The sequence below is a fragment of the Lagopus muta genome, chromosome 2 (genome assembly GCF_023343835.1).
Source record: "Lagopus muta isolate bLagMut1 chromosome 2, bLagMut1 primary, whole genome shotgun sequence".
Lineage (NCBI taxonomy): Eukaryota > Metazoa > Chordata > Aves > Galliformes > Phasianidae > Lagopus > Lagopus muta.
In genome coordinates, this window is record NC_064434.1 from 40,049,987 (window position 1) to 40,076,079 (window position 26,093).

Genomic DNA, 26,093 nt, shown 5'->3' on the forward strand with positions numbered 1-26,093 from the left:
AAACTGTAATGAACAACTAAAATGGCAAATTAGCAAAGCACATTAGGTAAGGAACCCACACTAAAACTCAGATGCCTGTGGCTGAAGACAAAATGGAGTAACAGAGTACTGAATTTTAGGGAGAAAACAAATTGAAACAGAGAGGAAAGCAAGATGCCAAGAGTAAGTGCAAGAGACCTGCTGAAACCACATCAAAGAGAAAAGAGAACACACAATTTCTTTTGAAGGTTTAAGTAGAACCAAAGAGAACCAACTATGAAAAAAAAAAGATTGCAGAAAAGGAAGAGATAAGTAGTTTGGGGAGTGTGGCAAAAGCATGGGGGGTTTACAAGTGCTGCTTCAGGAAGCACTTTCTCTGAAATCTTTCAAGGAATTTCAGCAACTCTCATTCTAATTCATAGTGTAAAAAAAATAAATCTTAAGTAATTTCACATTTTCAGAGGCTTTTCATCTTACAAAATAAAGTGAAAGGTTATTATCAATTAATAAAATGAATAGTAGCAAAAATGTTTAAGAGGTGATGGGACAAAGAGAGAAACATGATCAACACTGTCTTTGCATCCAAGGCAGTGGGATAAAACAGCAAAAGGTCAATAACAGCAGAATATACACCAGAAGTGAGCCAATAAAGCAACAGAGATGGCCAGAGTCAGGAAGAGTTATTTCCCTCAGACATTATCTTAAAAAACTGAGCCTTGGGAAGTGCAACAACTTAATATTTTTGGAGAATGCAATATAGTGTAGTTAGAATCATATGTTTCTGAGGTGAAAAAAAATCTTAAAAACATTATGTTATTCGTCAACACTCCTAAAAGCATCGTATTATTTCTCAAAGCATACAATGACAAGGGTTATTTCTACCTCATACATTGTGAAGATAAGGACACTAGGATATGCATTGTTTGAGACTGGATAGCAATGCAATATTTCACTTTATATAAAAAAATGATGTTGATACATATCGTATTCAGTCCCTGCCTTTGCTGACCTTGTGAGGTTTTCTGCAGGCTGCCTGAGAAAGGTGCTAACCACTCCCCAGAACTCTCTGGCATTAGGTGTCCTTCTCACAGGTCTGTAAAACGTTAAGAAGCTTTTTCAGCCCTGTAGCTGAACTAATGCTGTTAATGCCTGTGATTCACTCCTGCTGACTGTCTGACAAAAGATAGCTATAATCAGCAGAGGGAATGATAATTTTTGATGAGGCAGTCTTTGAGTGAATGGTATCCCTCAGTTATTCTAGAAAAACACTGGTAGAAACATTCTATCTCTAATTGAGTATGGGGTCACATTCTCTGATATATAGTGTGCATTGTCACTTTTTCCCCCTCTGTTTAAAGGATCTTCGGTTTACTAAGAGCTAGAAATACAACTCCAAAAGTGCAAATCACTCCAAGAGGCTCTAACATACCTGTAGACAATATAAGAAAATAGAAACTTGAAGAAATGACATTAAAATAAATATTCACCAGATTGTACCAAGCACAGAAAGACACTGAAAAAAAAGAAGAGTTTCCTTTTTTGAGTTCAAATCTCACTTAACACAATCTTAAGAGGTAGGATTTAACAGGGAAATATCCTAATGAAGATCTACATTGTTAGGAAGCCTACAAAAAGAGCACACTGCCATAAAAAGCTCCTGGAAACCTTTTCTGATATTCTCCAGTCACCACAAAGTGTTGCTATTACAAAATCCCCAGAAAACTGTAGGCAAACATTTATCATTACATCTTTTGTCAAGTTGAACAAGAGGAGAGTTGCGCTATAAGACAAATGTTACAGCTTCAGTTGCATTTGGTAATTCAAAGCGAAGCCTACAAATGAAGTATCTCATTAGTTTGAGCAGATGGATCAAAATTAAAGGCTGAATCACCAACTCTTAATTTCCCAGTAGCCAGGAAGAGCATGAAGTCTTGCAGAGTATGAATGTTGAAAAATCAACATAAAAAGATCCTCTCCATCTGCCAGAACACATGTCTGTAGCATGCAGCTACCTCCCACCAACCTTAGTCTTAAAAAATGAAAACACACGCATTTATTAAAACACATGAACATACCACTTCAGACATGCCTCAGAATATAACATAAGACAGAGGAACGTCAGTATGACTTACATACAAATAAATGATTCCTTTTCAGCATGTAAGAATTCTTTCAAAATGAGAAAACAGAACAGGATGTAAACAAAAAAGTACTGAATTTAATTTAAGACATTCAAAAGGCTAGTAAAAATCTTAAAAGAGACAATATTTGATGGCCATTGGAGAGTGCACACTAACTCATGGAACATGAGAAAATACATTTTTCTCTGATTCTGTATTTCTTTCTTACAAGAAGATAGAATATATACATAAAGATAGAATACTCAGCTTTGTGGTTCTCCAGAGCAATGATAATGAAATCTATGCCTGTCACATATTACTGCCTCAAGAGTTACAAAATTCCAACAATTTCTTGAATTCAATTTAGAAAAACAACTGCTGTGGAATTTTTTTTATATATTGAAGGAGATGGTATGCATCTCATGAAGTTCAGAAAGGCCAAGTGTATGGTCCTGTTCATGGGTCATGGGTCTTGAGCAAAAATACCGACTGGGTGGAGAACAGAGAGCAGCCTTGGACTTGGATGTGTTGATTAATTAGAAGCCCAACATGATCTCGCAGTGTTGCAGACAGAGTGCTATGGTGAACAGTTCTATGTCTAGGTAGTTGCTGGTGAGCCCAGGTAGTGTCCCCCAGGGGTCTGTCTTGGGACTGGTGCTCTTTATCAATGCATGTTTACCAGTGACCTAGATATCAGGGTGGAGTGCACTGCTGGCAAATTTGCAGATGACACGAAGCTGAGTGGTGCAGTTGGTATAAGAGAAGGAAAGGACATCATCCAAAGCATTCTGCTTAAGCTTGAAAAGTGAACCCACATGAGCTTAATGAAGTGCAACAAGGCCAAGTGCAAAGAGTTACACTTGGGTTGGGGCAATCCCAAACGTAATGACAGACTGGGAGCAGACATTGAGAGCAGCCCTGCCATGAAGAACCTGGGGTTTCTCAGTGGATGAAAAGCATGACATGAGCCAGTAGCGTGCACTTGCAGCACAGAAAGCTAACTGTATTCCAGGCTGCATTAAAGGAGAGGTGGCCAGCAGGGAAAGGGTGGTGAATGTCCCCCTCTACTCTGCTCTCATTAGGCCCCAGGCTTGGGGCCCCCACAACAAGAAAGACATAGAGCTGTTGGACTGGGTCCAGAGCATGGCCAGGAAAACGATCAGTGGGCTGTAACACCTCTCCTATGAAGAGCAAGCTGGGCTTGTTCAGTCTGGAGAAGAGAGGGATCCAGGGAGACCATATTGCTGTCTTTCTGTGCTTAAAAGGAGCTAATAAACAGCAGGGAGGCAGACATTTTATGCAGGCAGATAGTGGCAGAACAAGGAAGCATGGTTTTAAACTAAAAGAGGGGAGATTAAGGATAGGTGTTAAATAGAAATTCTTTACTCAGAGTGTGGTGGGGCACTGGAACAGGCTGCCCACGGAAACCGTGGATGTCTCATCCATGGTTGTCCAAGGCTAGGCTGAACTGGGCTATGAGTGAACTGATCTAGTCAAAGATATCCCTGCAGGGGGGCACGGGGTTGGAACTGGATGGTTTTCAAGGTCTCTTCCAACTGAACAATGCTATAATTCTGTGATTTTTGTTAGAAGAATATTTAGAAACCACCAACTTTGTTAAAAAGCAAAGAAACTTTACACATAAACAGAATTTAAACAAGCATAAGTTTAAAGGATAACTTAAAAAAAAAGCTAGGAAAGGTTACAGGACAGATTGGTAACAGACTAGAATAAAACTGGACTCAAGACAATAGATTTCTAAAGACTAAGTAAATCAGAAAAAGGTGATAACCTCAAAATATAACATCCTAGTTGCAAAATTATTTGAAGACACTACTGAAAACCTTCCTAGCACAGTATTCGTCCTTCACTATGGAACAAGTATTTCTTCTATTATATTATTTTATATTATATTATATTACTTTCTTTTTTTAAGAAACAAACATCTACAGTTAGTATACTGAACACATAATTTGTTGGAGTATACTCATTAAAAGAAAGAAATCCCTCATTTTTACTATACGATTCAATATTACAAATTATAATTAATTGTACTAAAGAATAAGTTGACACGCTTAGTTCTGTATTATGAAAGATTGCATACCACTGTCATCATTTCACGATATGAGTGTTAGTTTCATAATTGTAAAGACAAATATGCTTTCAATAATGTGGAAAACAAACAAACAAACAAAAAACTCCAATTTAATTGGTTGGTACATGAATGTGTAAGAGTTCTGTAACATAGCTCAAATGTTGTTCCTTCTTGACATATACATCTGTTCTTGATACAATTGCTCTAAATTATCATTAAACATTACTATAACTTTTTGAAATGCCACATTTACATTTATTTTACTGAATTCAGCTTGCATGTATATATATTCAGCATATTTAAATTTTTACACTGAATTATCATCAAAGAACAATATTTGTACTGAATTTTCGCTGCCAGCAAGCTATGCTGTCTTCATCAATTTAAGCAGCATATTTACCACAGGGTAGCTATACTCAGTATGTACCGTACTCAAAACAAACATTTTCAAGCAAAGAAAATGCTTAACATTCACAATCTAGTGAATCATATCAACAAAACCGTTCTGAAATCAAACAGTTTTTTATACCATAAAGGAAATGAGACTTCTGCTTTGTGTGAAAATACACTGCTTATTTGTTGTTGGCTTGAAATACAATTTTCAGAAGTTGAGATCAACTACTGTCTCAGCTAGTGAAACAGTAATGCTATGGAGACTAAAGTTTTTCACTTGACCTTTTTCAGCTGTAACACACGCCTTAAAACAGTAATGCATTCAATCTGTCAGGAACTAAAACTATTCTCAAGGAGAGCTGTGCTAAGTAAGTACAAAGCATCATCTGCTAGAATTAAATTATTGTATTTGAGCTTTATTTTACTTTTAAAAGTACTACTATAAATTTTAATAGCTATTTTCCCCTCAGTATTAAGAGAAGAGAGGAGCAGAAAGGTGTGATAAATATTCTGAAAGAGCATACAACTTCTGGCCTGGAATGTAAGATATGTTACTTATTTAGACATACTGAGTGTAATAAACTGCTACTTACAGGTTCTTCTACAGCAAGTAAAAAGACACAAAAAAACATAAGTAGTAAAATACAAGCACCTAAACCTACCTCATTGTAAGGAATTTGGTGTACACAACAGATCATGAGGAAAAAATAAACTGAAGTTTCTTTAGTGAAGCCAACAAATTTTGTTAATCTTCCTTCAGGCAAGTATCAGCATTTCCATATACAATCTTCATTATTTCATTAAAACCTTATTGAATATAGCACCAGTAGCAGACAGTAACAACAGAAGGTAAGTGGAACAATGATGTTCAGCCAGAGGGAGCAGGATAACTAAGGTGCTGCTGAAGAATTTTTTCCCAAAAGTCATAAATTAACTGTTCAACTTTTAAAATAACACCTTAATCTGAAATTTCTGTGAAAGAAGAAAAATGTGCAGTTCTTAGCATCACTGTACGTTTTCTTCTTTTATGCACAGATTCAAAGAATCACAAAACCACAGCAGTTGGAAAGGACATTTGGAGATCATCTAATCCAACCACCCTGCTAAAGTAGGCTCCCTACAGGAGGTTGCAAAGGAAAGTGTCCAGGCAGGTTTTAAATATCTCGAGACAATAATAAATAATAAATAATAAATAATAAATAATAAATAATAAATAATAAATAAATAAATATCTCCAGACACTATAATGATCAAAACTAATTTCTTTATATGTGTTCTGAATGCAAATTAAAGTAAAAAAATAAATACCTGGTGACCAGCCATTATTTGCTTCAGCACATTTTCATAACATACTTCATCCATATGATTCAGCTGCTGCACCTGCAAAGTAAACATTATGCCTTATATGCCATATATATGTTCTATTTCATGTAAAGCAAATAATAGTGACCCGATAAAAAAAATGTACTGTGCAATGAAATTTACACTATACTGATCTTCAGTACTAACAATAGTTTATTATTATTAATAATAATTCACAAATAGATCACGAAAATAAGCAGACAAAATACAAAAAAGGGCAGTGGATAAAAGTTTACATGACTTGGTTATTTCGTTCAATGATTAAAGGGAGGTAATCCAGCTCTGTTCTTTATGTGTTCCATAGATAAGAAATCATACCACTATTGGATACTGATGGAATAATCCATTCAATACACAACCAAACTTCAAATAAATACTTTCATTTTGTACTACATAAATGCAGTTTTACAAGCAGATCTTAATGTCCATGCAATTACTAATTCCTAGCTTTTCGTCAAGAAAAAAGAACTTTGCTCACATTTGAGTCAGACGTGGGAAAAAGTGGGAGTACCATGTACAGAAGTTGCAATTATGGATAAATAAAATGCTTCAGATTCTGTTATCTGGAATAGCTGAAAGTTGTAAAAACATAGCTTCAAGAGCTTCAGTGGGAATGAGAGAATGTTCATATTTGCCATAACACATGAATAATAGTAAAAACATGAGAAAGATGGCAGTGTGTGCAAGAGATAAATAGCCAGTCCAGCTGGTCTGAAAATGAAAGGTTAGCATTTCAATTAATTATTTTTCAAATAAAGAGTGAAAATTATTATGGAGAAGTGTAAAAGGGCAGTGTATAAACATACATAAGGACGTATATATATACAAACACAACTTCACACATTCTTTCCATTTATGTGTAAAGAGGAAAACATACATATACAGAAAAAACTAACAACTCCAGATATATCTAGATTAATAATATCCAGATTACTTAATTATCTAGCATCAGACAGAAAGTCTTTTTTAATTAAAAGAAATGGATTGGACGATGCATATATCTGACATTAATAGATCTTCAACTGAAGAAGGCAAATTTTAGCCTTGGTTCCATATGCTGCCACAATTTCAAAATAACAAGTTTTAAGAATTTCCTTGGCTAATTTCTATGCATAATAAATACACCAGAAGATATACAAAATGTGTTCTGCATATCTAATCCAGATGAGGGAGACACCATCATTACAAGTCTCAATTAAGAATACATAACTAAAATATGGATGAGCTGACATCATAAATAGCCACAGTGTTACATATATTCAACAGAATTAAGAGCAAATCCTATATAACTGAAATGCCAAGTCACCAAAGCAAATGTTCAGCTGAGCTTTCACAGACATCTTAAATCATGCCCTGAAGAAAAGCTTTAGTGCTAGCCTAAGTATCTTTAGCAGAACTTCAGTGAGCAACATTAGCATCTAAAGCAAGAACTTCCCTCCACTGAGTTTTGCAAGGCTGACAGGGCCTCTTCCAGATGCCCAGATTACCACGGAGAAGTGGTCTAGATGCCAGCAGCAGCTCAGAGAGATTTGAAAGCTTTTGCCACAACTTGAATGAAGAAGGTGTCCTATCATATCATCAGACTGCAATAGACAGTCTTTTTAGTGGAATCCAGAACTAAATAAGTATGCCAAACTTCAGCATGATTTGTTCACAGAAGAATTGTTCACAGAATTGGAAACGTATCAAATTCCTGTATACTAAAAGCCTGAGAAAATATGCTGTGTCCACTTGAAATACCTAAAATGGCTATGATTAAGAGGCTGCTGTTATTGCTGTTGAAGAAGGCTTGCCTGCAGTTTGCATGTGAGTTGATAAGTCATTCATTTGCTTGAAATTCTTGGGGAGGTTTTTCAGAAAGCTAAAAGCTGTAGCAAAGCATCTACTTGAAGGAACAAATAATATCCATGAAGAAGCTAGCTGCCCATGGTTGGGTAGGCATATGCTCTGCTGGGTGAAACACTGGCTGGATGGCTGGGCCCAAAGAGTTGGAGTAAATGTGGTCAAATCCAGTTGGCGGCCAGTCACAAGTGGTATCCCTCAGGGCTCGGTATTGTGGCCACTCCTGTTCAACATCTTTATCAATGATTTCGATGAGGGGATTGAGTGCACCTCCAGTAAGTTTGCAGATGATACCAAACTGGAAGTGAGTGTTGATCTGAAGATAGAAAGGCATTACAGAGGAATAGACTGGATCGATGGTCCAAGGTAAACTGTATGAGTTTCAATAGGGCCAAGTGTCGGGTCCTGCATTTTGGTCACAACAAACCCAGGCAACCCTACAGGCCTGGGGAGGAGTGGATGGAAAGCAACCTGACAGAAAGGGACATTGGTAAGTAACTGATGGATAGTTGGCTAAATATGAGCCAGCAATGTGCCCAGGGGGCCAAGAAGTCCAAGGGCATCCTGGCTTGTATCACGAATGGTGTGGTGAGGAGGACTAGGGAAGTAATCCTCCTCCTGTACTTGGCACTGGTGAGGCCCCACCTTGAGTACTATGTTCAGTTTGTGGCATCTCAATACAGAAATGACATTGAGGTGCTGGAGCAAGTCCTAAGAATGACAACAAAGCTTGTGAAGAGTTTGGAAAATATGCCCAATGAGGAGTAACCAAAGGAACTGGGGCAGTTTAGTCTGGGGAAGAGGAGGCTGAGGTGAGACATTATTGCTCTCTTCAAAGACCTGAAAGATGACTGCAGTGAGAGCGAGGTTGGCCTCTTCTCACTGGTGACAGGTGACAAGATGAGGGGAAACGGCCTCAAGTTGAACCAGGGTAAGATTAGGTTGGATATCAGGAAAAACATCTTTACAGAAAGGGTTGTTAAGTACTGGAATAGGATCCCCAGGGAGATGGTTGTGTCACCATCCCTGGATGTGTTTAAAAACTGTTTGGATGTGGTGCTCAGGGACATGATTTAGCAGAGGGTTGTTAGAGTTAGGGTAGTATGGTCAGGTTGTGGTTGGAGTCAATGATCTTTAAGGTCTTTTCCAACCTGAGCAATTCTATGATTCTATGATTCTAACTCCTTGCTATTTATCAGTATGGATATAGACATAGTATTAATTGGATCTGTTGGTGTTCTGTGAGACCTGTTCTTAATTCTGTGTGTTCTTACACTGCTTTCTTCCTTTCCTTTCTTCCTTTCCTCCCTGATAGACCAAAAGAATATTGATATAAGCAATCATTTGGCAGGTTGAGTATTAATGCTATTCTGAACGGAAGTCTTTGTAAAAGAGTCTTAATACCTCTACTTTTTGTTTGTTGCAAAGTACATTAACTTGACCACAAAATGTATTGTACTATATGAAATCCAGAATGGCATTCTTCTGGAAAACAAAAAGACAAACTCTTGGTTTCTGGCATTACTAAAACAGTTGTTTTTCGAAAGAACTACTACCTCCTAGTTATAATGTTAATTAATACTATGGGTTTTTTTCCTTTTAAGAAAAATCTTTTTAAATCATATAGGATCATTTCTATATTACTCTGATTGTATATTACTCTGATTTTTAAATCAGAGATCTTTCTAAAGTCTTTATCTTTTTCTTACCATCCAGTGGAAACAAAAAAATAGACAAATAAGTATTAGGAAAAGTTTGAAGAAAGGCAACAGCAAATAATAGTGAGGGTACTCGAAACATTAATGAAGGTTAAAATATGCAAATCATGGCAAGCACCATATGGTAAATTGTTCTTGTGTGTATAGACTTGAAATGGTTCCCTGTAGTCGTAAAGTGAAGTTTCTTCTCTGCATTGCAGATAGAATGAACTACTTAACTTGTAAGAAAAGCAATATTCATTTTTACAAAAATAAGTAAACACTATCATTGATAAAGCTATGAAATTACCTTTTGAATAAAGATGTTTTTATTTCTATTAAACTAAAAGCATCGCAGAATAAGATTTTCCAAAACACTGAGCTGTAAAGTATTTATACCTCTCTAAGTTACTTAAGCTTTAATTATTGGCTAATGAGAAGCATACGAAAACTTTGCAAAATCAATTTATAGATAGATGTTTGTACCAATTTCTGTATTTTAAGAAGAAGTATAATTTAAGAGTGAAGTGGCACTGCACCTAATTGACCTATAACTTTTAATAAGAATATTATACCTACATGGCCTTGATGCTTCCCAAAATGAGCAAGAGCACAAAGAAGCTCATTTAGGGTCTACTGTAATGTGTTTTCTACCAAACATGTATGCTAATGGTTTAGGACACTAAGGTTTTCACATCCCTTATATCCCACTAATGTTAAATTAATGCTTCTCTCATCATACATATCAAGATTTCATAAATGAATATTTTTTTCTTCTTGCATTCTAGTGATTATTCCAACAGGCATCCTTACTGGCGTAATTTCTAGCAAAATGGAAAACTGAAATGAGAAAGGCAGAATAATCAGCTTTTGCAGTGACTCTGCTGTTGAGGGTGATGATTTCTACTTAATCAAGCAAAACTTATTAGGGAAGAGAAGACAATGCACAGTAAGATACCATTATATCTAGCTACAATAATGTATATACAAGGACTGCGAACTGAGGAAACCGGATTCTTTAAGCTTGTCTCAAATAGGTGCATCTTTACATAGAACCAAGTGGAGTATAAAAAAAAAAAAAGTATCCCACTACACATATATAGGTGAAGTACAGTCAAAACAAACAGTAAACCTTTCTTTGGCATTCTTTACCTTATTAGTTGTCTTAATTCCTATAAAGGTTTGTCCCAGTGGTACAGGTCGAAAACGGCTATCGAAGTAGAATAGTCCAATGTAGGGATTGACATGTAGAAACGTAGCAACGTCAAGATAATTGGGTAACGTAGCTGAAAGGCCCAAAATCCTAATCATGCTTTGTGTAGATTCAACCTATTAAACAAGAAAAAAAAAAAAATTAAATGATCTGAGTGTTACAAACCAAGAAATCAAGCACAGTAAGAGTATTAAAATATCACTTAAAAATTAACAGCAAAGTAGCATTTAACACTATATATTAAAAGTGAACAATAAATGTAAACCAGTGATTATCCCATACTGAAGAAACCGGAACACTGTGTAACTCTATCAAATCTTGCTTGTTCATCTGCAAAATATTCATCAAGGAAAATATACTCTTGTCCTGAAAACAGTGAGTAGTCATTAAGTGACACAAAGGAACAAGAATAGTAAAACATGCTTTGATAACAAGGGATTGTACAATTTACAAGCAAAACTAGAACAAATAACTGAGCATCATTTCTTCCTTAGTTGAATTCTCACACTTGTAAATAGAAAGAATAAAAAAGCCTATGTTCCTCAATCTTGGCTTTTGTTTAGTTCTCTTAGGCAATCTATCCTGATTCATCACTATCTGCATTTCTCTATTATGTATCAGTACTTCTGCAGAACTGAAGATACCAAGAAGTCACTAAGAGACATTTTTTTTTGGTATATTTTTCAAATGCTCCAAATGCTTGTTACATGCCTTTCCATTTGATAAAGGCAATAAATGGTTACTTACAATTAAATACCGTGTTCCATATAAAAGCTTGCATACTGCATGTTTCCAGATAACTTTCAAAACAAATGAAAACAACCAAAACATTTGACTGAGGAAACCAAGCAGGAATTTTCCCATTTCCTTCTAGAATATTAAAAGATGTGTAGAAGATGTGTAGACTGACTCACAGTTTACTTACCAACAAAATTATTTAGGATCAAAGTTCACAGTAATTTTCATCAAAAGATGTCTATGGAGTATAACTGATGCCACAAACAAGGTTCTCAACTTGTCTCAAATGCAGATGAGTAAGGTTGATATCTTCTACCCAGCTATGCACTTTTCAAAACACTATGAAGTTTTCTTATTTTGAAACAAAAAAATGCTCAAAGTGAAAGGAAGTCTTGTGGACTTCCTTTGAAATATAAAAATTAGAAGTTTTCAATAAAGATTATTATGAAGTATATGAAGGTCATTCTTAAGGAAGATATAGACATCATACCATACTACAGACCTTTGGAACAGTAAGTGCACCAAAATCACAAACCAAATCCTCAAAGACATCATCTCTTCCCCACTCCTCCAAGTCTACAGATGTTAAACAAGCCAGCAAGCTGCCCAATAATGAACAGATCTCAAAGCAAAAAATCAGAATGCTCAAACTGTGGATGCAACCAACTAGACACAGAATATCTACTGACTGACACAGAAGAGCAGCTTTGCAAAGGAAAGCTCGTGTACAACAAGTCACAGTTGCAGATTCAAATTCCAAGAGCGGGACAGATGAGAAACCAGGTTCAAGAGGGTGGTAAATAAGGAAGTTCATAAAGAAGCATTTCTAGAAATACAATTTCCTATGTATCTTTGTGCAGTTGGATTACATGATGACCTAAGTACTACAGTCAATGACTAAGTACTAGTCAATCTCGATTACACAGTTTTGGGGTGGTGTGTGTGTGTACACTCTCATAAGGTGGCTTCTCACACTTCTGTATTTCTCTTATAGCTAGGAGCATTTCTTCTATTCCTTTTCTAAATGATTGTCCCTGAGGTATTGCCATCTCAGCTGCTGAGGACAGCCATGCCCTGCAGTGCAGCTTTTGGTGTCCTCTGTAACTGGCTGTACAGAGGCTGTAACTGCGTCTGGTATGAGGCAGCCCAAGCCTCTGCACAGAAGAGTCCAGCATCTCCAACTCTTGACCCAGACGTGGACACATCATGCAAATATTTAGTTTTCTTAATGCATAAGCACTTTTTTTTAACTTGAATCTAAAAACAGTAACCACTTGCTCATATATTTAATTATCTTATACTTCATTCACTGTCACCTGATAATCAAATACTTTAATCTGAAAGTGTAACAGAGCTTCAATCTACAGCACGTTATCCGATTTTGATAAATGTAATATATTTTAAAACTCCTAAGACCCTTAAAAAACTATGTTCCATCAGGAAGCAGGAAATCATTTCCAGTCTTTAAACAATTAACAAGAATTTTGCATAAGAACCATGGAATTATGAATTTTTACAGCAATTAACTATTCAGAGTTTCCTTTCAAAATGTAAACAACATCCAAAGAACAGTTATGGCTTACTGAGACTTCTCCCTTTTAAAAATGTGTAAACAGAAACCATTTAACTTCAGATGTGGCAGATGGCACTGGGGGGTCAGGGAGCTGATGAGAAGCCCGAATTCTAACTGCTCCTGCAAACTGTAGCAGACAAGTAAAACATGCAAGAGCAATTAAAGTTACTAATATGTATAATGCACTTGTAAACAAATATACTTTATACTGTGCCTGCACATATATTTTTGTCTATGTCTTTGTAATGCCTGCCTGCTTTTTCTAGTAAGTCTGAAATTTGCAAATTATTTTTTCTATTTTTAAGTTAAGCTACAAAAATCAAATCAGAATGATTTGGAAAAAAGAAGAAAACACATAATAAAGTATATCTTACTCTATTTAAATATAAAAATTAACAAAACATTAATATAAAGACTATCAGTAAGCTAATTTCATTCAAAATTAAATGTGGTGCTTTTCCTCTATTCACCAGTAACATAAAACATTTCAATTTGCAGTAATTTTTCAGTACTCTCGCTGAGGAACTTTGAGCTTTCAATTTCCAAAAGTGCATAATACATATAAAGCAAAAAAGGAGTCTGATAACAGCAGTTATTTGTTCCACAGGTTTTGGTTAGGCTTGTAAGCTTCTCTCGAGATTAGGCAAATTTGCATCTTTCATCATTGAAGGAGGTCAGTAGATTAATAGTAACTACTACAGTAAAGACGATCTCTGCTAAATTTACCTGAAACAAAGTGAGACTGGCTATCTGAAGAAGTGATATTATGTAAGAAATCAGAGTTGCCAGAGAGTCTCAGAATTGCCTGCCTGCCTTGTCAGCCTTTAAATACAGTAACTACATAAACTTGACTTATTAATGACAAACTTGTATGTGAAATTCCCATCCTTAACTACTTTTACATGACTTCCATGTTGAAGCAGTACTGTTAAGACTATAAAGAGATTCAGAGGCTTTATTAAAAACAAGTCTATAACTGAGTGTTTCGAAGTGCAATGAAATTCCATCAATTTAAGTTCTTTCAAGGCTATAAAAAAAATCTTTATTTTTTTAACCACCTACTTCTACATCCACTAAATAACATATCAATACTTAATATTAAAAAAAAATCAAGAAGCAGAAAAAGATATGTATATCCTAAACGTCAATTATTTTATGCTCACACATAATTCAAACTGCAAAGTAGAACTAGAGTCTTTGTGAATGCATGTGAAGTTTTTGACTTTTCTTTATTCTTTTAATTATAAAGGGCGATTAACAATAACAGTAACCAAAACTGTGTTAAACATAAAACTCAGGAAAACATTATTACCTGACTCTGTAAAAATAACAGATTTTGGTTTCGCACTTTTCTCTGTGATTATAAGTGAGTCTTATTTACTTTTATGTTATTAAATAAGCACTACTGAGATTTTATTCTTCATAATGGCTTTTCGAATGTTAACATTTTTAGAACACAGGGCTCTGTGCCTACAGAGCAACTACTCTTCAGATTTCTCCTGTAAGACCAAGCGTTAAAATGTTTTGTATATATTCTGTGCATTTACAAAGCGCAAGAGGGCATTTTGTAATTACAGCACATTCAAACATTTTTAGTGCACTGGATCCCTCATTACTTGGTCCTAGAAGCCCCAGTTAAAGAACATGCTTAATATACAAAAAGCATTTTTCCTGAAATTGGAGTAAAAGTTACTGAAAATACATTTGGGATGATGAAGTTTTTTCTATATATATTCCCTATAGCTTATTGGCGATATTCAGCTAAACATATTTTCTTCACAACTGGCACATAATCTCAAATGTTTAAGTCATCATATGTGCTTAATTGTCTTAGAAAAAATATGCAAGCACCAATTAAAATTTACAAGGCCTTCTCTGGAAAACTGAACTGTCACAGTGTTTACATATCATATTATTTGAAAGCTTTACTATATTTCACTGATTTGATATTACACTGAAAATAAGAAACAGAAATTGCCATAAGTACATTTAATTGATATATTTAATTAGTATATCTAATTGAGAAGAATTCACTGTAGCATGTGGAGAATTGACAGCATGTTCACCATTCATGTTCACAAAATGCTGATATCACACCATGAAATTCCATGTATACAGAAAAAATAAACAGAAGATAGCTACCCAGCACTCATTTCCACACTCTAACTTTATCTGAATTTACACTGTAAATGATAAAGGATGAGATATAGGAAGAGCCTCTCTGGATTGTAAATTGATCACAGCAGGATCATTTTCCTCCTAATAGGTTTTAAGATTTCCACATCATCTCATTACATTGCAGCCACCACCTGAGAGCATACAGAGTACGCAGAGATACTCTTATCTGACTTCTAAAATTTTTCCTGAACTTTATGATCTTGGCAGTCTTCCCATTTCCATGTATTAAAATTTCACATTCACAGAATGAATTACAGTCAGGCTGGAAAGCACATCTCTGATTGTTCAACTCAAGCAAAGAACTAAGTGAAGCAGATAAGTTTACATATTCTAATCTTTGCAGAATTGTCCACTAGAAATTAACCTTATATTCAGATAACTCAGAATCACTTCAACACGCCCCCAGCAGTCAGTCCATATTCCCTCAAGAGTGAGCATAGCTATGGAGGATCCTCTTGCATCCCTCTAAGGAAACCTGCATCCACTGTTCCCTTTTTTTCCCCTCAAGTTCCTGTATACTGATGCATACAGCATGAGGAATAAACAGGAAGAATTAGAGTTCTGTATGCAGTGGTAAGGCACTGATTTCAGTGCGATAACAAAGACATGGTGAGATAGCTCACATGAATGGAACACTGTCATGGATGGCTATATACTGTCATCTTTGAAAGGTCATGAAGAACAGAAGAACTGTCTGAGGACTGGAGGAAAGCATGTGTCTTCAAAAAAGGCAAGAGAAGGACAATCCAGGCAACTGTAGGCCAGTCAGCCTTGTCTCCATCCCTGGGAAGGTGATAAAACAACATATTCTGGATGTCATCTCCAAGCAAGTGGAAGAAAAGATATTTTTCAGGAGTAGTCAACATGGATTCACCAAAAGGAAATCATATTGACTAATCTGGTAGCCTTCTATGATGTCATCACCAGCTGGGTATATAAGGAAAGAGCAGTGGATGTTATTTACCTTGACTTCAGTGAGGCTTTACCACAACATACTTGTAATGAAATTTAGTAAGTGTGGGGTAGGTAAGTTTGCAATGAGGCAGATTGAGAACTAGCAAAACTGAGAGGGTTGTGATCTGTGGCACAGTGTTGTTGGAGGCCTGTAGTGCTCTCTGGGGGACAGTACTGGGTCCAGTCTTGTCTAAAATCTTCATCAGTGACCTAGATGAATGGACAGAATGCACCCCCAGCAAATTTGCTGTTCATACAAATGCAGGAGGAGTGACTTATGCACCAGAAGGCTGTGCTGCCATTCAGCGAGACCTGGATAGACTGGAGAGTTGGGCATAGAGAGGCCTGATGAGGTTCAATGAAGGCAAGTGCAGAGCTCTGCACCTTGGAGGCATAACTGCATCAGTACAGAGTAAGGGCTGACCTGCTGGAGAGAACCTCTGCAAAGAAGGACCTCAGTGCCCTGGTGGATAACAGGTTGACCATGAATCAGCAGTGTGCTGTTGTGACCAAGAAGGCCAATGGTATCCTGGGGTATATTAAAGTGAGAGTAGCCAGCAAGTTGAAGGAGGTGATCCTCCCCCTCTACTCTGCTGTGATGAGGCCATATCTATAGTCTGTGTCCAGTTCTGTGTTCCCCAGTTCATGAAAAACACGGAACTTCTAGGGAGAGATCAGCAGAGAGCTACAAAGATGATGATGGATGTAGAGCTGAGAGACCTAGGACTATTCATTCTGGACAACAGAAGACAGGGGATCTTATTAATGCTTATAAATATCTAATGGCTGAGAGTGAAGAGGACAAGGCCGGGCTCTTTTCAATGGTGCCCAGTGACAGAACAAGGTGCAACAGGTACAGAATGGAACACAGCAAGTTCCACACAAACATGAGGAGCAAATTCTTTACTTTGAGGGTAACAGAGCAGAGAAACAATCAGTCCAGAGAGGTTGTGGAGTCTCCTTCTCCAGAGAGATTTAAAATCCACCTGCTTTAGTGGGGAGAGTTGTACTAGGTGGTCTCCAGAGGTCCCTTCCAAAGCCTAAGATTCTGTGATTCTGTGACTGTTTAGACATCCATTTGGGATGAGACATATAGAAAACTAAACACAAGCATTTATTAGTGCTTAGTCTAAATATGCAAGAAGATTAATTCATAACTTGGGTTCCTAAATTCCCTGTCTGACACTGATAAGAATCAAATACAATATATGGGCAAGCACATTAATGATTTGTTAGATATTACCCTGTACACAGAATATAGGTATGATTTTCATCTTATTAAAAAAAAAAAAGAAAGAAAAGAAAAGAAAAGAAAGAGGAAGCAGGGAGGTGGAGGGAGAGAAAAAAAGGAATTTTCATGGGAAATTTTAAATAAAAAAAATTAAAAGTATTCAAAACTAACAAAACGAGATTCTTTTTTTTAGAGTGTTTAATCAGTGTTTACTGTTGCTTACTGTTAAATGAAAGTATTAAGAAGTTGTCAATCAATACACATAGGTGGTAATTTCTTAGTTATAGGAACAGAAACGGAAAACCAGTAACATAAAAATGTTCAAATTGCAAAATCAAAAGTGCATAGTAATGAACCAACTACTAATACTGTTTTGAAGATTCTAGGTAGGATGTTATTGACAATTCAAACACTGTGCAGAATGCATTTGTTACTAGGCAACCATCTAGTTAAGTAATTTTATAAATGAGTTTTACTCTGCTTCCAGTGAACCCTGAAAATACTGTGATCTCAGTTCTCCACTTAGAATGTATTTAAAAGAGGCATCAAAAAAATGTAACCAAGCAGAAAGCACTATTAGAAGCCACATTATTTTACCTTCACCAAATATTAAGTACTTTCCCTGAAGAAACTGAATTTTTAATACACCTATTAAGAGATTTCTATACCATGCACAGTGCCATGTCATTTTTTTTCCGAATGACAAAATGCTTTTTATATCATGATTACTGTTATTTTTCCAAAACTGAAAAACAAAAAAGAAATATGAACTCTTCTACAAATCAATTGAACTCCTTTACTGTATTACCAAGGAGCACAAAACATATGACAATCATGATTACCTTTTCAACTCCATGGATATACCAGAAAAATGGAAAAACGTTCGAATATAAATAATAAAAAATGACATGCAAAATGTCTGTTTGAACACTTCCATGAAATTTATAGAAAAGCTTCTGAAGATGAATTGAAATATCCAATAGTAATTTCCAATCAAATAGAGATTGTTTACAAAAAATATATTGTTTTTAAAAACGAGACATTTTTACATAGCTACAAGGTTGCCAGAAAAGATAATAAGATAGATCTAGAATTATGTAAAGCATTAGACTTTCTGTGTATAACATACTGTTTAAAAATACTGTTATGTTACACAATGGCAACAAAACATCCATTAATTTTATCACAAACTGACGAAATGACAGCTTTTTACAGGGAATTTATCAGTGAAAGACAGAAATTAAAAAGGGATGTCTCTAAGTACAGTCTAAGCCAAAATAGTTCACTGTTCACTAATTTTATCAACAAATTAATATAACTGATATATGTGTCAGCCAAACAGATAAATCTACATTGTTGGACTCATTCAAATTAAATTTCTCTTAATTTATCTAATTCTAGAAGAGGACAGAGCTGTAAAATGAGAAATTATCCTCAGGAAACATTTTTATAGCAACAAGTGATTCCTGCACCTACTATTAAAGAATTAATATGAATAATTATATAAATATATAAGAATAAAATGACAACTTAATGAACAAGTAGGAGGGAGATGCTCTACATCTTTATGTGCCACAACCAAAACTAAAATAATTTCCATATCCAATTTTGTTGATGGGTTTTAAAAACAGTGACATACAAAAGGAAGTTTATTAAAAAAAAAGCAACCAAAAACCCACAGCACATTAAGTGAAAACCAAACCATTATAATAGAAAGTTTTAGTAAATTGGTTTCATTTATCTTGTAATGAAAGAACCTGACAAACTTGATTTGCATACAGAAGGACCGAAAGGGATAAAAGAGTAATAGAAATCATTCAAGATGAGATGCAAATGCCATTACTTACTAGTGCGTTCTAGTCCAAAATGACACTTCTATGAACTACACCTGTCTACATTTACAGACAATACAGGGAGACAAATGAGCAAACCTTCCCTGTTCTCAGTTTTCTTAGATAATTAGCAATCAGCTACTCAAATTTTCTTTATCAAGAATGGGATTCCAAGAACATGAAAATTCCCAAGTAAAAAGAAATCAGCATTTTGCTTAGGATGGGAAACCTCTAGGATAATTTGTTTCCAATTTCTAGTAAGAAGGCAAAGCAAGGTAAGAAGGAAACAAAGAAGATAAACAAAAAAAGAGTTAGGGGAGATAATAAGGAACTAAACATAGGGAAAATACATCCAGAGAAAGGAAAAGTTTCTTAACTAAGGAGTCATTAAGAAAAAAAAGCTCAAAAGTATAGCATTAGAATTACCAGGGGATGAAGAAGAAAAAGACAGTGATGACTGGGAATAGAGAAAGTAGGAAGGCAAACAGTGGGTCAGAGTTGCAAAGATGTTTTTTTCATGATTCAGTGGGAGCTAGCACTTCATTTGCAGATGCAATAAAAATGTACTCTAAGGACACAAAGCGTGGGTAGGATTAGGAAAAGGGTTTATGAAACCTTTTCATTTTTGATTTTAACTACTCGTTTACATATAGAAAAAATATGAATTGCTGATAACATTTAGTTCATAATCCAGAAAAATACTGTTATTCTTTTTAATGTTTATATTTTTAAAGGTGAAAGTTTTTGTATCACCTGGAAGAGCCGACTGTAACAAGAAAGACTAGTTAGATCCACCTTAATATACTGGCAATTTGCAATAAAAAACAAACCATTAAATCCCAAAGTAAAATATATCACTTTAGCAATACATGGAACAAGATTAAAATCATAAATGTTATCTATTCTAGTTGTCTCAAATGACAATTGCATTTTAAATTGTGCAAGCGTTGAAAACAAATTTGCGGAAATCTAAGCATAAATAAGCAGGATAATTTCACTGATAAATGTACAAGCAGATTCATAAAGTGATACAACTGTGAGGTTTGCTTACCACTGTGTTTAGTTAAATGTGTACTAGAGTTTTTCAATTAAAAATACATGCTTTTTTCTTTTTTAAGAACTTTATTACAATGAATTTGAGTGCACTGAGGTAAAAGATTGAAAATGCTCTTCAGAATCTCCTTCAGATTCTAATTTATAATTCTACAAAAAGAAGATAACAACATGGAAATTAAGTAGGTAAAGAAAACATTAATTGTTGCTTTCCTCATTTATAAGTTATCTTCAAATACTCATTATTACTTTTACTGTGAGTATCACAACATGCATTATAAAGAAAGTAACAAAGGGAATGCCGGATTTTGCTTGTGAGATCTGTTATACTGAATATTACTTTGGATATTCAGAAATCTTTTACTTGAATGAGAAAGTATTTTGTATTTTTGCATTTACCATGATGATGATAAATATGCTACTGTATTCCTCTAACCATGATGATGATAAATATGCTGATATATTCCTCTAACCAAATTAGTCTTGTATTTCCAGCATTACTGGATCATTAAAAAAAATGTGAGATTCAGAATTAAATAATGTCACTAAAGTTTAATTCAAATTGAATAATTTGTTTAAAGAAAGTACATATGATAAGTTGTCATGTCACTGTGGCACTCCTAATCCAGACAACTAGCTTAGGAAGATTCCCCATGAGCACAGCTACATACCTAGTACATATCTAGCATTGTGGTTGAAATAATACAAAATATAAATTACTTGAAACTGAAATACATAAGACTGTGAAGGCAATATTTGTGTATCTAAGAGAGTAGTCCTGTTTTCCCAAAATCTGAGAAATGTTTCTCTATAGCTTTTCTATTACTTGTTCACAGAGTTGAGAGAAGGTATCAAAACTCACATATTCAAGTACGCTTTTTTTCCTCATAAGCAGGAAAGAAGTCATCAACCTCTCTCAATAATTATGACAAAAGAATTCAGTGTCAGGTAGTTCATTTCTTCTTTCAAACTAATAAGCTTAGTAGATATTACAGAACTGTGGAAATTTTGATTAAAAAGTTTAAGCATTTCAGTTTCACATCTATTTCATTCTCTGGACCAAAACTTTAAACATCAAAGCTATAAATTGGGTTCAAAGAAGTTGTTTGATGTTACACCTGCAATATGTAACAGAGCTCAGAGCAATTTTCCAACCAAAATGTTTAGCAAAGTCAATTTAAATCACTTACAAAAACATTCTCAAAAATTTGAAAAGTACAAACATGAGTGAATACACTGTTCACTCCACTAGGATTAAGACTGCCAGCAATTCCAATATATATTTGTCCTTCCAAGTTATTAAAAAAGCTGATTAAAAAAATGCCGTAAGTTAAAATGAACATGCTAAACTCCCACAGGAAATGGTGTGAGTGTCCATCTGGAGAAAAGTACAGTTATAATTCAAAAATGTTAAGGTGCAAATTAGGACAGATCTTATAATGCATCGGGATGTTCCTGCTTTCAGAATGTGTTGGCATGGCTGTATTTGTTAAGCATATCAACACAGATTTCAAAACATTCTTTTCCAGCACAGCGATACCAGAGATTTACATCAGGCCCAATTCTTATAAAGATATAAAATTAAAAAACAAATCCATTGTCTATTTTTCTATTTCCCACAATCTAAGCAAAACAACCTTCAAACACACCATATGAAAACAAAAGAGATATTTCCTTTTCTTTCAAGGCACGATAACAAGCAAAACACAGAAAGCTGTATATGTTATACAGATCTTGACATGCATAGGAATCATACAATTGTCTAATACACAAGGTAAGGAAGTATGATCCAGATGAAATTATAATACAACTATATTAGAATAGCTGCTGGATTTATTAAAAAACACAAGCAGTACTGAAAGGAATTTATCACAGTTCTATGCTAGAAGTTACAGAAGAGAGAGTGACTGTTCCAGGTCAAACCAAAAATCCAACTACTCTACTACACTGTCTCCCACAGTCGCCAAAAGAGGTTGCTCTATTAGAAGTAAAGAAAAAAGGAAAATGTCAATGATGCCTGCCAGCATAGCCCTCAACTTGAGTCTGATTTAGTGACTAGTAATCTGTAAGGGTCTTTTCTTTGAATAACTTGTTTAATCACTTTCTGAATCCTTTTACTATAAATTAGAAAAAAAAAAAGTCAATAGCTCTGATGCCTTAAACTGGTGTACAAATCAGGTAATTGATCTCAGCAATAACTGCAGTGGTGCAATTGGCATAAGGATATTTCAGATTGATGTAGTATTATTTGAAAACTTATCTCCTTATTCTTACTTCCTATCACAGAATCACCAATGTTGGAAAAGACCTCCAAGATCATCTAGTCCAACCATCCACCTACCAGCAAAATTCTCCCACTAAACCATGTCCCTCAGTACAACATCTAAATGTTTTTTTGAACACCTCCAGGGATGATTAATCAACCACCTCCCTGAACAGCTCATTCCAGCACCTGACCACTCTTCCAGAGAAGAAAGTTTACCTAATATCCAACCACAGCCTCTCCCAGCACAACTTGAGGCCATTCCCTCTGACTCTATAGCTAGTTACATGGGAGAAGAGGATGATCTCTGCTTCACCACAATCTCCCCTCAGGTAGTTGTGGAGAGTGATAAGCTGAGCCTCCTTTTCTCCAGACTAAACAATCCCATTTCCCTCAGCTGCTCCCAAGACTTGTGCTCCAGAAGCCTGATTGGCTTCACTGCCCTTCTCTGGATACTCTCCAGGGCCTCAATCTCCTTCTTGCACTGAGGGGCCAAAAACTGATCACGATACTCAAGGTGCAGCCTCAACAGGGCTGAGTACAGAGGGATGATCACTTCCTTGCTTCTGCTGGCAACACTATTCCATACAGGCCAGGATGCCGTTAGCCTTCTCGGCCACATGCTGGCTTATGTTCAGTCAAGTGTCAACCAATACCACCAGGTCTGTTTCTTCCACAGAGTCTTTCAGCCATTCTGACCCAAGCCTGTAACACTAACTTGGCTTGCTGTAGCCAAAGAGCAGGACCCAGCACTTTGTCTTGTTGAACTTCATCCCACTGACCTCATCCTAGCTATCCAGTCTGTCCAGAATTGTTTCCTGCAGCATAGTTCTAAATATTCCAACATATCAGTATTTTTGTTGTTGTTTGTTTTCTGTTTAACTGTTTTTCTTTTGTGTGTTCTTTTACAGTATACTTTCCAACTCTTCAACTGCATTCTCTCAACTGTTTTCTTGTAGTGATCCACAGTGATCTCCATCATTGATTTTCTTACCAATTTAAAATAAACAAGCTATTCATAAAGATGGTGAGATGGTTAATTTCAAGATTTCTTCTTTGTTTTTCATCCCATCTGCTTCACTTAAGAAAGAGTTACAAATGAGTAACTTCAATTTCAAGTAAATTAAACTCCAACTTGGTAGGTAAAACAAACCTTGAAGCCCTAGAAGATTAAAGCACCCTAGAGAGCTATTTTTTAAATGAGTGTTGAAGAAAGATACTGCTGTATTACAATAAATGCACTAAGGGTAGGATTCAGTACTCATGATATAATTGCCTCAGATCATTTAATATTCCTTAAGACATCTACATGTGCTTGACAGGCACAAAAACAAAGAATCTATGGGAGATTTGTGTCCAAATGAAGCAGAAGCATAAGGCCAAGCTGGCTAAGCTGAGGCAGATAAAATAGCTCTAGACATCTATTTCAGACAGCCGAAACCTACCTCACAACTTTCATAAAACTTCACATAAAAAAAATGAAATGTGTCTTGCAATCTGACATGAAGACAGTGACCGTCACGGTCACTGCTAAAAACTGAGATGCTTAACTTTAAAGATGCCTAAGGAAAACAAGGTAATCAAATCCATTTAAGAAAGAAAATACAGTATCAAACAGGTTACGCTTCTGTGCCCTTGAGGTAGTATAAACTCTACAAAACCCTACAGTCCATAAATAACTTCTTTAACTGTTTGGTTTCTTCTAAGAAATTATCACTTATTTTGTTCTTTATACAAGAACTTTAGACTTACTGTGTAGGATCACAGCAAGCATTAATTTTATTCAGTTCTCACTGGAGCCAGAATCAGATGATTCAGAAAGCATATAAGGAATCCTATTTTAGGAACTTAACAAGGTTAGTGTAGCCTTACCAAGAAAAAAAGCATCTTGAAAGCCAAGAGATTTTAAACATTAACATGCTTGCAAATATAGCCATAACAAGAACAATTGTATTCATTTCTATTTTGTTACAAATTTTTTGTATTGATGCAATTTTGCACAACATACCTTTAAGATAAAAACAAAAAGAATGCCACCCTACACTCTGCTTACTGTTATCATTGGATGTACTAAAATTTGATGTGTGTCAGTAGCATGTGCATGCTGCACAGAAAGCCAACTGTATGCTTGGCACCATCAATATAAACATGACCAGCAGGGCAAAGGAGTTGACACCCAATCTCAACTCTACCTTCATTAAATTCCACCTGGAATACTGCATCCAAGTCTGCGGGCTCCCAGCACAAGAGACACAGACCTATTAGAGCAAGCCACATATATATCAGAAGGCTAAAGCATCTCTCCTACGAAGAGAGAGAGAAATTTGAGGTTCTTCAGCTTGGAAAACAGAAGCTTCCAGGGAGGCCTCACTGTCACCTTACAGACCCTTAAAGTGAGCCTATAAGAATGGTGAAGACTGACTCTTTTATCAGCGAGTGTAGTGATATGACAAGGGAAAATGGTTTTAAATTCAAAGACAGTAGATTTAGATTACTACAAAGGTGGTCAGCTACTAGAATAGATTGCCCAGTTATGGATACTCCATCCTTGCTCAGTGTCAGGCTGCATGGGACTTTAAGAGACCAGATCTAGTGAAAGGTGTCCGTGCCCATGGCAGGAGGGTTGGAACTAGATATTTTTTTAAGATCCCTTCCCACTCAAACCATTCTAGGATTGACTTATTCAAATTCTAACCCTTTTTATTTATTTCTAACTTCCACATTTAATTTTTCTTCTAAATGCATGTCTAACTGCTGAATAAAATGGTTATAAAATATATAAGAATACAACATTTATTGCCTAGCTGAACATCATTCTTTTGCATGAGATTTAAGAAAACAAAAACAAGAACAACAACAAACAACCACATTCATCCATTTCTCCTTTTGCCACTTCAGATTTTGGCATTTAGAAAGTACTGCTAAGGGAAGAAAGAAAGACTACTTATGCTCAAATACAAATGACTTCATATTCTAGCAGTGATGACTTTGGTTAAAAAATTTTTCTTCCAGGAAAAGTGCCAATAAAAGGAATCTCTGACAGTAAGAAAATACTTGCAATTTTGGTTATGTTAAAATATTGTCTTGGCTATTTGTTTAAAAATGTACCAGTTCAGTGTTACTTGTATAGCACATAAATTAATACAAGGAAGTAGCTCCGACATAAATTATGCATCCTAGGAATCTGACATTTGTGGTAATAAAAAAGGCAGAAGCCATTTTTCTTCATACTTAGTACAGAGTAGCTATAAAATAAATTGTAAACCACCTAAGCATTTTGATTTCATTGTCAAAGCATTTCTTCTTTTACAATGAAATATATTCCTGAATCAAATAAAATTGTTTAAAACAATTTTTTTTTGCTCTTACCTGACGCAAAGTACGTGCCACTATACTTTCAAGTACGGGTCCTCTGTCTTCATGCAACAGATGAACTTCATCAAGAATCAACAGCCTTACCAGCTGAGAGAGAGCTACATCACCAACACTTTTTCTTGTTACTACGTCCCACTTTTCTGGAGTAGTCACAAGCATCTATTAAAACAAGAAAAAGAGATATTAAGCATATGC

At 35.5% G+C, this 26,093-nt stretch overlaps 1 protein-coding gene across 3 annotated transcripts in view; it reads right to left on the reverse strand.

Moving 5' to 3' along the window:
* Window positions 1–26,093, reverse strand: part of ASCC3 (activating signal cointegrator 1 complex subunit 3) — a 259,113-nt gene that overhangs the window by 141,329 nt on the left and 91,691 nt on the right. For all 3 annotated transcript variants that reach the window (XM_048935766.1, XM_048935767.1, XM_048935768.1), the window contains 3 exons: window positions 25,893–26,057; window positions 10,641–10,817; window positions 5,896–5,967 (listed from right to left, as the gene is read on the reverse strand). In XM_048935766.1, coding sequence (XP_048791723.1) covers window positions 5,896–5,967; window positions 10,641–10,817; window positions 25,893–26,057 — 414 coding nt within the window. The remainder of the gene's footprint in view (window positions 1–5,895; window positions 5,968–10,640; window positions 10,818–25,892; window positions 26,058–26,093) is intronic.